General features: G+C 46.6%; 1 protein-coding gene across 1 annotated transcript in view; it reads left to right on the forward strand.

Annotated features, from left to right (window-relative positions):
- Nucleotides 1–8,676, forward strand: part of MAP6 (microtubule associated protein 6) — an 88,761-nt gene extending 80,085 nt beyond the window's left edge. Inside the window, exon 4 of the mRNA XM_032640713.1 lies at nt 7,553–8,676. Within this exon, the coding sequence (XP_032496604.1) occupies nt 7,553–8,534 (982 nt within the window). The 3' untranslated portion in view covers nt 8,535–8,676. The remainder of the gene's footprint in view (nt 1–7,552) is intronic.
- The last annotated feature ends 3,762 nt before the right edge of the window (nt 8,677–12,438 follow it).

The raw sequence follows: 12,438 nt of genomic DNA on the forward strand, positions 1-12,438 counted from the left end.
ATTTCTCTAATGATTAGTGATGTTGAGCATCCTCTCATGTGTTTGTTGGCTGTCTGTATATCTTCTTTGGAGAAATGTCTATTTAGGTCTTCTGCCCATGTTTGGATTGGGTTGTTTGTTTTTTTGATATTGAGCTGCACGAGCTCAATATGGAGATTTTAGAGATTTTGGAGTAAATTTTGGAGATTAATCCTTTGTCAGTTGCTTCATTTTCAGATATTTTCTCTCATTCTGAGGGTTGTCTTTTCATCTTGTTTATGATTTCCTTTGCTGTGCAAAAGCTTTGAAGTTTCATTAGGTCCCATTTGTTTATTTTTGTTTTCATTTCCATTTCTCTAAGAGGTGGGTCAAAAAGGATCTTGCTGTGATTTATGTCCTAGAGTGTTATGCCTATGTTTTCCTCTTAGAGTTATATAGTGTCTGGCCTTACATTTAGGTCTTTGATCCATTCTGAGCTTATTTTTGTGTATGGTGTTAGGGAGTGTTCTAATTTCATTCTTTTACATGTAGCTGTCCAGTTTTCCCAAGCACCACTTATTGAAGAGGCTGTCTTTTCTCCATTGTATATTCTTGCCTCCTTTATCAAAAATAAGGTGACCATATGTGCGTGGGTTTATCTCTGGGCTTTCTATCCTGTTCCATTGATCTATATATCTGTTTTTGTGCCAGAACCATACTGTCTTGATTACTGTAGCTTTGTAGTATAGTCTGAAGTCAGGGAGCCTGATTCCTCCAGCTCCGTTTTTTGTTCTCAAAATTGCTTTGGCAATTCGGGGTCATTTGTGTTCCCATACAAATTGTGAAACTTTTTGTTCTAGTTCTGTGAAAAATGCCAGTGGTAGTTTGATAGGGATTGCATAGAATCTGCAGATTGCTTTCGGTAGTATAGTCATTTTCACAATGTTGGTTCTTCCAATCCAAGAACATGGTATATCTCTCCATCTGTTTGTGTCATCTTTAATTTCCTTCAGCAGTGTCTTATAGTTTTCTGCATACAGGTATTTTTTCTCCTTAAGTAGGTTTATTCCTAGATATTGTATTCTTTTTGTTGCAGTGGTAAATTGGAGTGTTTCCTTAATTTCTCTTTCAGATTTTTCATCATTAGTGTATAGGAATGCAAGAGATTTCTGTGCATTAATTTTGTGTCCTGCTACTCTACCAAATTCATTGATTAGCTCTAGTAGTTTTCTGGTAGCATCTTTAGGATTCTCTATGTAGAGTATCATGTCATCTGCAAACAGTGACAGCTTTACTTCTTTTCCGATTTGGATTCTTTTTATTTCTTTTTCTTCTCTGATTGCTGTGACTAAAGCTTCCAAAACTATGTTGAGTAATAGTGGTGAGAGTGGACAACCTTGTCTTGTTCCTGATCTTAGAGGAAATGGTTTCAGTTTTTCACCATTGAGGACGATGTTGGCTGTGGGTTTGTCATATATGGCCTTTATTATGTTCAGGTAAGTTCCCTCTATGCCTATTTTCTGGAGAGGTTTTTTTTTTTTATATCATAAATGAGTGATGAATTTTCTCAAAAGCTTTTTCTGCATCTATTGAGATGATCATACGGTTTTTCTCCTTCAATTTGTTAATATGGTTTATCACATTTATTGATTTGTGTATATTGAAGAATCCTTGCATTCCTGGGGTAAACCCCACTTGATCATGGTGTATGCTCCTTTTAATGTGCTGTTGGATTCTGTTTGCTAGTACTTTGTTGAGGATTTTTGCATCTATGTTCGTCAGTGATATTGGCCTGTAGTTTTCTTTCTTTGTGACATCTTTGTCTGATTTTGGTACCACAGTGATGGTGACCTTGTAGAATGACTTTGGGAGTGTTCCTCCCTCTGCTATATTTTGGAAGAGTTTGAGAAGGATAGGTGTTAGCTCTTCTCTAAATGTTTGATAGAATTCGCCTGTGAAGCCATCTGGTCCTGGGCTTTTGTTTGTTGGAAGATTTTTAATCACAGTCTCAATTTCAATGCTTGTGATTGGTCTGTTTATATTTTCTATTTCTTCCTGGTTCAGTCTCAGAAGGTTGTGCTTTTCTAAGAATTTGTTCATTTCCTCCAGATTGTCCATTTTATTGGCATATAGTTGCTTGTAGTAATCTCTCATGATCCTTTGTATTTCTGCAGTGTCAGTTGTTACTTCTCCTTTTTCATTTCTAATTCTATTGATTTGAGTCTTCCTCCTTTTTTTCTTGATGAGTCTGGCCAATGGTGTATCAATTTTGTTTATCTTCTCAAAGAACCAGCTTTTAGTTTTATTGATCTTTGCTACTGTTTCCTTCATTTCTTTTTCATTCATTTCTGATCTGATCTTTATGACTTCTTTCCCTCTGCTAACTTTGGAGTTTTTTTGTTCTTTATCTAATTGCTTTAGGTGTAAGGTTAGGTTGTTTATTTGAGATGTTTCTTATTTCTTGAGGTAGGATTGTATTGCTATAAAATTCCGTCTTAGAACTGCTTTTACTGCATCCCGTGGGTTTGGGTCGTCGTGTTTTCATTGCCATTTGTTTCTAGGTATTTTTTGATTTCCTCTTTGATTTCTTCAGTGATCTCTTGGTTATTTAGTAGCGTATTGTTTAGCCTCCATGTGTTTGTATTTTTTACAGTTTTTTTCCTGTAATTGATATCTAATCTCAGCGTTGTGGTCGGAAAAGATACTTTACTTTCTTAAATTTACCAAGGCTTGATATATGACCCAAGATATGATCTATCCTGGAGAATGTTCCATGAGCATTTAAGAAAGTATATTCTTCTGTTTTTGGATGGAATGTCCTATAAATATCAGTTAAGTCCATCTTGTTTAATGTATCATTTAAAGCTTGTGTTTCCTTATTTATTTTCATTTTAGATGATCTGTCCATTGGTGAAAGTGGGGTGTTAAAGTCCCCTACTCTGATTGTGTTACTGTTGATTTCCCCTTTTACAGCTGTTAGCATTTTCCTTATGTATTGATGTGGTCCTATGTCGGGTGCATAAATATTTACAACTGTTATATCTTCTTCTTCTTCTTGGATTGATCCCTTGATCATTAGGTAGTGTCCTTCTTTGTCTCTTGTAATAGTTTTAATTTTAAAGTCTATTTTGTCTGATATGAGACTTGCTACTCCAGCTTTCTTTTGAATTCCATTTACATGGAATATCTTTTTCCTCCCACTTTCAGTCTGTATGTGTCCCTAGGTCTGACGTGGGTCGCTTGTAGACAGCATATTTATGGGTCTTGTTTTTGTATCCATTCAGCCAGTCTATGTCTTTTGGTGGGAGCATTTAATCCAATTACATTTAAGGTAATTATTGATATGTATGTTCCTATTACCATTTTCTTAATTGCTTTGAGTTTGTTATTGTAGGTCTTTTCCTTCTCTTGTGTTTCCTGCCTAGAGAAGTTCCTTTAGCATTTGTTGTAAAGCTGGTTTGGTGGTGCTGAATTCTCTTAGCTTTTGCTTGTCTGTAAAGATTTTAATTTCTCTGTTTAATCTGAATGAGATCCTTGCTGGGAAGAGTAATCTTGGTTGTATGTTTTTCCCTTTCATCACTTTAACTATGTCCTGCCAGTCCCTTCTGGCTTGCAGAGTTTCTGCTGAAAGATCAGCTGTTAACCTTATGGGGATTCCCTTGCATGTTATTTGTTGTTTTTCCCTTGCTGCTTTTAATATTTTTTCTTTGTATTTAATTGTTTATAGTTTGATTAATATGTGTCTTGGTGTGTTTCTCCTTGGATTTATCCTGTATGGGACTCTCTGTGCTTCTTGGACTTGATTGACAATTTCTTTTCTATATTAGGGAAGTTTTCAACTATAATCTCTTCAAATATTTTCTCAGTCCTTTTATTTTCTCTTCTTCTTCTGGGACCCCTATAATTCGAATATCAGTGAGCTTAATGTTGTCCCAGAAATCACTAAGACTGTCCTCAATTCTTTTCATTCTTTTTTCTTTATTCTGCTCTGCAGTAGTCATTTCCACTATTTTATCTTCCAGGTCACTTATCCGTTTTTCTGCCTCGGTTATTGTGCTATTGATTCCTTCTAGAAAATGTTTGATTTCATTTATTGTGTTGTTCATCATCATTTGTTTGCTCTTTAGTTCTTCTAGGTCCTTGTTAAATGTTTCTTATATTTTCTCCATTCTATTTCCAAGATTTTGGATCATCTTTACTTTCATTACTCTGAATTCTTTTTCAGGTAGACTGCCTATTTCCTCTTCATTTGTTTGGTCTGATGGGTTTTTACCTTACTGCTTCATCTGCTGTGTGTTTCTCTGTCTTCTCATTTTGCTTAACTTACTGTGTTTGGGGTCTCCTTTTTGCAGTCTGAAGGTTCGTAGTTACCGTTGTTTTTGGTGTCTGCCCCCAGCGGCTAAGGTTGGTTCAGTGGGTTGTATAGGCTTCATGCTGGAGGGTCTGGTGCCTGTGTTCTGGTGGATGAGGCTGGATCTTTCTGGTGAGCAGGACCATGTCCGGTGGTGTGTTTTGGGGTGTCTGTGACCCTATTCTGATTTTAGGCAGCCTCTCTGCTAATGGGTGGGGTTGTGTTCCTGTCTTGCTAGTTGTTTGGCATGGGGTGTCCAGCACTGTAGCTTGCTGGTCATTGAGTGGAGCTGGGTCTCAGCATTGAGATGGAAGTCTCTGGGAGAACTTTTGCCGTTTGATGTTACATGGAGCTGGGAGGTCTCTGGTAGACCAATGTCCTGAACTCGGCTCCCCCACCTCAGAGGCACAGGCCTGACACCCGGCCAGAGCACCAAGACCCTGTCAGCCACACGGCCTTGCCTAAAATTTCCAATGTATCAAGTGGGGTGAGTTGAACGGCTCAGGGTTAGAGCAGCTGGGAGCTGGCTGGGTACCTCTTGCTCTCTCCATATGGCCTTTCCAAGTGGCTTTTCCAAAAGTCCAGACTTGGCTTCTTTACAGTATGAGAGCTTCAGGACAGTTAACTTATATCTTTCAACTTAAAATCAAGTCTAAATTAATTTTTAAATTACACCTTTTTTATAGGAATCACAAAGCTAATCTGTTAGATATAATATGCCAAATTATTTTAAACATTACAAATACTTTCAAACTAAATCTACACAAATTTTTCCTAAATTTAATACCCAAAAAAGGTAATATATAGATTTGATTTAATTTATCATTTCTAATTTTTTTTCTAAAACTTTCCATGATTAATGACACTTACTAAGGAAACAAGTTTACTAAGCAGAGCCACATAGGGGTGTATATCTGAGCAAATTTAAGGTTAGTTCATGAGAATGCTTATTCAGAAGAATGAGGCAGGGCATGGGAGCCAGTGCCCCAAACATCGGGAAACTATACTTTGCACCCCATGCTGTGGGTCTGGCCCTCTTTTAAATCTCCATGCCAGCAGGGGACACTGAGTCCATGTCCTGCCAATGGGATAGGTTTTGCAACCCAAGCTCCTGAGATCAAGTTAAGCCCTGGTCACCTCTTTTGTCTCCTGTCTCAGCTTCATCACCCCTTTCAGGATGACTCTACCCAAGTTGTTCACTTGCGGATAGGATTCATCTAATCAGTGTCCTGCTGGATTCTACTCTGAATTAGGTTTTTATTTTTCCTTTCTGGCCAACCACCAGGTATTAGAGGTATTTTAATGCCATCCTTGGATTCTGCATGTTTTTCGTGGCCTTGCCTGGCTCCCTCCACAGACACTAAGGTCCTACTGATGGCAGCCAGCTGGGTTCACGTGGCCAGGACAGCTGTGCTCTGTGATGTGCTGAACCAGCAAGCCACCCCAGCCCCTCTCTGTCCACTGTGATGCTCAGAGACATCAAGAGGGACTGGATGGACAGGCTGCCTGGGGCACTGTGTACTCTGCTGAGAGATGTCAGTTCCTAAGGGCTCAAGGCGCTAAATATAGTAAAAAGCCTCTGGATCAGGATGACATGTCGGAATAAAAATAGTCCAGATGTGTGTAAGTAAATAGAAAAATAATTATAATATTACATAGTAATATGGTACAAGGTGTGCTCTGTGTACATAATTTCTCATCATCATAAATTTCTGAGTCAATATCATTTTACCCAATGAAATAGATGACACACTTGGGGCCCAGAGAGACGAAACCATAATGAGCTAAGAAAGTGTTACCAAGTAGAAGTCTTACTGGGCCAGCTTTAAACTATAGGAACTGTTAAAATACTGAAATGATTTTAAGCATAAAGACTTGACTGCAATGTGTAAAAGAGTAATAATAACGACCAAGATTGAGCACCTGCTATGTGGCAGGTGCTATAAGGGAAGGAGCACAGGCCCCAGGAGTGGAAAGACCCAGACTTTACAGTCCATGCAGGTCCCCTCACTTCCCGTATCACTTGCCCAATCGACCTCAGTTTCTTCATCTGTATATCATACAAGTAAGGGTAATAAATCCTCCCTTCGAGCTCCACAGGCTTGCTGGGTTGCTGAAATGAGCTTTGGAAAGAAGTGATTTGGAAAGTAGAATGTGCTGTAAGTGTGCATAGGCTTGTGACAGTGTCTGAGCCCAGCCTGCAGGGCAGGAGGGTGCACGCTCATCTTGACTGGGGTGGTCTGAGTGTGGCAACGTTTGCCCTTGGTGTCAGTGATGTCACCTGCTCTCCATGATGTGGGTGGGCTGAGAGGTGGGGCGGGGGTCCACAGTGAGGCAGGTGGAGCAGCCTGTGAGGGTTCTGATGAGAGGCCTGGACTCTTGGTTGCCGGGAAATCAGCCCCAGAGCCTTGGAGTAAGTGAGGCCAAGGGCCCAGGGAGAGTAGAGGGAGCCAGAGTGGGGACGGAGCGAGGGGAGCAGGGCCTCTTCACTGCCTGAACTACCAGATGTCACCTACCAGCCAGTCACCTACCAAATGTGATACAGGCGACAATGGGGAGCATTGTTTATAGAGAATTTAAAAGCAGTAATAAAACCAGTTAAAAGCTGGTCTGTTTTTTATTGTCACCCCGGCCGGCTGGCTGTTGTAAGCAATGTCGGTGATAAAATACGTTTTTACGTTTTCCCTTTTCAGGGAGGTGGGGAAGAGGAACATTCCCTCTTTCTTTCATGCATGCCTTGGACCCTTTGCCCCTCCCCACTCAGCACTTAACTAGGGGGTTGGGGAGGGAAGGAGTCTGGGAAGCCCCTGAGAACAGGAGCACCCTAGCCCGTAGGATCCTCTGAGAGAATAGCTAAGATGGGCCCCCAGGATGGGCCCAGATATTCTGGAGGAAGAAAGCATGGCCTGTAGAGTGTGGGGTGGACAGGCTGCTAGGACGCTCACTGGAGGACTCTGAGTCCCGCTGCGGTGCTGCTGCTGTCACCCGAGGACTGCCCTCCATGCCACGCGCAGGTTATAATCAATTGGCAAGCACATTGAATGACCAATTCCCAAGCCTACTCCCCACCCAGCCCCACATTCTGTACTAAGGATGTGGAGATCAGGTTCTCCTCCTGACTCTCCAGCAAGAGCTGCCCTGCCCAGCCTCCACTAGGCCAAGACTTATCAGGCAATCTGTGCTCTGCCCTGTCCCTGGCCTGAGCACTGGCCCTCACAGTGACCACCTCTCTCTCCTCTGCAGGAACAAGGTCGAACGCACCAGTGATTCACGTAAGAGTCAAGGTCCTGTAACCACAGAGCCAGACAAAGATCAAGGTCCCGTGGGCCCTGGGCCTCTGAAAGATCAAGGTCCCGTGATCCAAAAGCCTTCAAAGGGTCAAGACCCCACAGTCCCAGAGCCTCTGAAAGATCAAGTTCCTGTGGTCCCGGGGTCTCTGAAGGATCTAGGTCCCATAGTCCCTGCATCAGCTAAGGATCAAGATCACGTGGTCCCTGAGCCTTTAAAGAATGAAGGTTCTGTGATCTCAGCACCAGTCAAAGACCAAGATTCCTTGGCCCCAGTGCCTCTAGAGAATCAAAGTCCTACGGTTCCAGCAAGAGTTAAAGATCAAGGTTCTGTGGTACCAGAGCTTCTGAAGGATCAAGGCCCCGTGGCCCCAGCACCTGTCAAGGATCAAGGCCCTGGGGTCCAAGCACCTGTCAAGAATCAAGGCCCCATGGCCCCTGAACCTGTGGGTAAAGGCCCCATGGGCCCAGCACTTGTCAAGGATCAAGGTCCTGTGATCCCAGAGCAACTGCAGGATCAAAGTGCCATGGTCATAGCACCTGTGAAGAATGAAGTTTCTGTGCTCTCTGAGTCTGTAAAGAATCAAGGTTTAGTGGTCCCAGAGCCAGTCAAAGATCAAGGTGGAGGGGCCCCAGAGCTTCTAAAGGATCACGATGCTGTAATTGCAGAACCTGTAAAGAATCAAGGTCCAGAACTAGTCAAGGATCAAGGCCCCGTGGTCCCAGAGCCTGTGAAGAATCAAGTTCCTATACCCCCAGTGCCTCTGAAAGATCAAGGTCCTCTGGTGCCACCACCAGCAAAGGACCAAGGTCCTGTTGTCCCTGAGCCTCTGAAGATTCAAGGTCTCAGGAGCCCTCAGCTGCCCACTGTATCACCTCCACCCCCAGTCATGATCCCAACTGTCCCCTATGCAGAATATGTTGAGAATTCTCCTTGACACTCACCCCTTGACATGCCAAAGAAGGAGCTAGCAATGAAAATGCTCCCTCTCAGGGGCAGCAAAGACACTTATTTAATCTGCATGAAACACGTATTGTATAGTCTTGCTGGAATCTAATAAAACTTGTCCTTCTGGCTCAGCAGTGTCTCTCTCCCTGTCTGGCTTCATTTGAGTGTGTGTGTGTGTGTGTGTGTGTGTGTGTGTGTGTGTGTGCACGCCATGCACATTTGAGGGTGGGCATTCAGGGCTCTGCATTCATCCATCCGGGCCATCTGAGAAATTCCCAGCTCCTGTGAGCTGTCGGTATGAGATGGGAGTGGGTGGGAGTTGCTTGGAGACTGAGGACAGGACCCCATCGGGAGGGTGTGGGAGGGACACACATGTGTTTCCCTTTTACTCTCACACTGTGACCACACTTCACTTCTGACACCAGAGGTGGTTGGGGGGGGGGGGGGTGCGGATGGAGGAGGTCCCTCACATCAAGCAATTATCTAACACCAACTGGGGGGCCCTACATTGAAATCAATTCTGACGCTATCTACCTAGAGACAGCGTCAGCTCCCACAGGTGAAGGGCTCAGTCCCACAGGACTGTCCCCCCGCCCTCCCCCAACTTCAGATGCCAATTGCAAGTCCCAGGCTATCGCTTGTACTTCTGACTGACTTGCTGGAAATCAGCATTCCCACAACTCCCTGCTTGGGTTCAATAATTTGCTAGAATGGCTCACAGAACTCTGGGAAACACGTACTTATGTTTACTGATTTATCCTCAAAGGATAAAGAATACATCCAGATGGAAGAGATGCATAGGGTAAGGTATAGGGGAAGGGGCACGGAGCCTCCCTGCCCTTGCCAAGCACACCACCCTGCCAGTGCCTCCAGCAACCCAGAAGCTCTCTGAATCTCAAACTTTGGGGATTTTTATGAAGGTTTCATCATGCTGGCATAATCAATGATTAACTCAATCTCCAGCCCCTCTCCCCTTCCCAGGGGATGGAAGGTGGGGCTGAAAATTCCAAGCTTCTAATCGTGACTTGGTCTTTCTGGTGACCAGCCCCCATCCTGAAGTGATCCAGAAGCCACCAAGAGTCCCCTCATTAAAACAAAAGACACTGCTAGAACCCAGGAAATTTCGAGGGTTTTAAGAGCTCTATTATTTCACAGGTCAGTTTCCATGAAAGCCTAGGTACCCAACAGGTACCAAACTGCAGCAAGCTGACTGTTCAGAGTTGAAACCTGCGGAGGAAACGGGAGCAGGGACCCAGCTGGCCCAGGATAATCCTGGATGACAGCTGTTTGCCAAGGGCTCAGTCCTAAAGATCCTCCGGAGGTCATGCTTCTTGAGTAAACCAGGCCTCTGATCAGAAGGGTCCCGGGACACTCATGAGGGCAGAACCTAACATTTGCTGGTCCTCATTCAGTATCCAGGACAGCTCAGCCAGGGCTTTTAAAACAACGCCTGAAGTCCCCCACTCATTCATGCCTGCGGTTGACTTGTCCTTAGCACTCACTTTGTGCCTTGCTCAGTGCTGGGCGTGAGGTCACTGTGGCACAGAAGTTCCAGTCTTATGACAATAAAAGGTGGTGTGGGATGAGGCCCTAGGACAGCTAAAGGCCTGGCTTTGAGAGGACAGTGAAGAAAGAAAATCTAGTAGGGGCATCCAGGAAGGCTTCTCAGAGAAAATGGCTATGAAGTAGAGAAAGCCCGGGCAGCAGGGGTAGGAAGGGGTATCATGGATGTGGTTGGGAGGGCCAGGGTAAGCCCTCTCTGGAAGTCCTTGAATCAAAGAAACCTGATTTTCATGAGGGTCTGACCAAAGGGTGTAGCAGGCCTCTGGGGCAGACAACGGAGACCAGGGAGGTGTGACCAGTTTTCTGAACCCCAGGACCTCAGGGAGGGAGTCAGGGAGTCAGTCCTGTAGGCTGTGAGTGTGTTACTGGGAAGAAGGCTGGGGGCTAAGGCTCAGCCTTGCTCAGAGATGGGTCCTGCTAGGATCCCACTGGTGTGGGTCACAGTAGCCTCCCCTTTAAAACCCAGAGCCCTCAGGGGCCTGGGGGTGTGGGGAGAGCTCCACCTGTTGACCCCACCAAAGCTGGCTCCCAAGGAACACTCCTACCCCTTTAAGACCTTTGAGACCCATTATGAACACTAACCCCTTTTAAAGGTCTCTTTTTTAAGAAGCTCAGCTTGGTTCTAACAGAGAAATCACAGGAAGTACTGATGACTTCCAAATGGTGACGTTTTCTGAGCAACAGGCCCCAGTCCCGCCTCCTCACCCCACTCCCAACAGCACCAGTGTTTTCTGCCCCACAAGCCACCTCTATAAACACACACACACACACACACACACACACACCATGAGGATTCTTCCTGGCTCACCCAACACAGAGTTTGCTGCCATATAAATTCTAATAGGGCTCCGCAGATAAGAAAAGACCACACTGAGGCTAAAGAAGCCCCTCCTTTCAGTTCTCCCTCTGACCCACACACCTGGTCCCATGGCACACACATTCCCACGGGCCAGGTAGATGGTGCTCTCTCTGTGATGGGCAACATCCAGGGGCAAATGTCCAGAAAGCCATTGGCTACCAGGGCTCCCTCTGAAGAGAGAGCTGCCTGGAAACAAGGTGTGGGGGTCAGTCCCACATGGGGAGGCTGAGCTCCCTCAGGGACACTGTCAGAATGGAAAGAGAAATGGGCCCAGCCCAAGGCTCTGGTGACTTTTTAAAGGTAGGAAGAGAAGGGCACAAAGGAAGCTGAGGAAGGGCTCGCCCAAAGCTGTAAGGAGAGACCAGGGCCTGCGGTGCCAGGAGTGATTCAATAAGGAGAGCGATGCCCAGGGTCCAAAGCTGAGGGAGACAGTGCAGACGACTGAGAGGCGGCGGTGGCGGAAGCAGGTCGACCTCCAGCCCAGCGCCAGCCACCTCAATTTCCTCCTGATGATAAAGTGGCTCTGATGATAAGAGGTGATACTGAGGCAGAAAACCTCCAGCTCAGGATTGAGCTGCAGGCCACCGCCTCACCTGCATCACGCCCAGCTCTCTACTGCATTGGAAGAAGGCCCAGTGACGGAGGTGGTCGGCTCAGGCCCCCGCCCTGGGCTGGGGCGGCGAAAGGCGGGAAATGAGCTAGATGCTCTTGGCCCTTCTCAGATGCAGACTTCATCCTAAGCCTGGTTCTTCCCAGCTGCAGCCATTTCCCAGCCCCTCCCCAGCACGCGTCGTCTCCACCCTCTCTCAATCCCGCCCCTCGGCGGCCTGGCGAATCCAGATAAAGGACCCCGGCGGGCCGCGGCCAGTAACCCCACCCAGACGCGGCGGCCTGAGGGAAGGAGGAGGGGGTGGCGCCCCTTCCCCGCGGAGCGGCCTCGGAAGCGCGCCGGCATCCGAAACTCGGATCCCGAAGATGCCCAGGCTCCGCCCAAGAGCCCTTAACCAGGCTCCCGGCTCTGAATCTGACAGCTGGGGATCCGACATTCCCCCCGGGCGGGCGGCGCTGAGCCCCAGTCCCCAGCCGCGGCCGTCCTCGCACGCGCACACCGTCTTGCCCGCGCGGCCAGGTCAGCTTCCCCGTCTGGGCTCCGGGCCCAGTTGCCGGAGCTTCTCGGCGCGGGGTCGGGCCAGGGCCTGGGAGCGGGCTGGCTAGAGAAGCCTGGGGACCCGCGGGCGCGCGCCCCCCGAAGGCGGGTCTGGGGGTCCCTCTTGGAGCTGGGCTGAGGCCTCGCTGGAGCCCCTGGTGGCGGATCCAGGGAAACACTGCGATTTTACTCCTCTCGCGCTGTGATCCCCGCCCTGAACACCTGCCGGGGGCACCCCCGCACTGCCTGGGCACTTTTTGGCATTTTTGTGTAGTGAGGAGGCGGTGCGTGCGGATTCAGGGTAGACCATGGGGCCAAGTCGTA

This window comes from Phocoena sinus, chromosome 8 (assembly GCF_008692025.1).
Source record: "Phocoena sinus isolate mPhoSin1 chromosome 8, mPhoSin1.pri, whole genome shotgun sequence".
Classification (NCBI taxonomy): Eukaryota; Metazoa; Chordata; class Mammalia; order Artiodactyla; family Phocoenidae; genus Phocoena; species Phocoena sinus.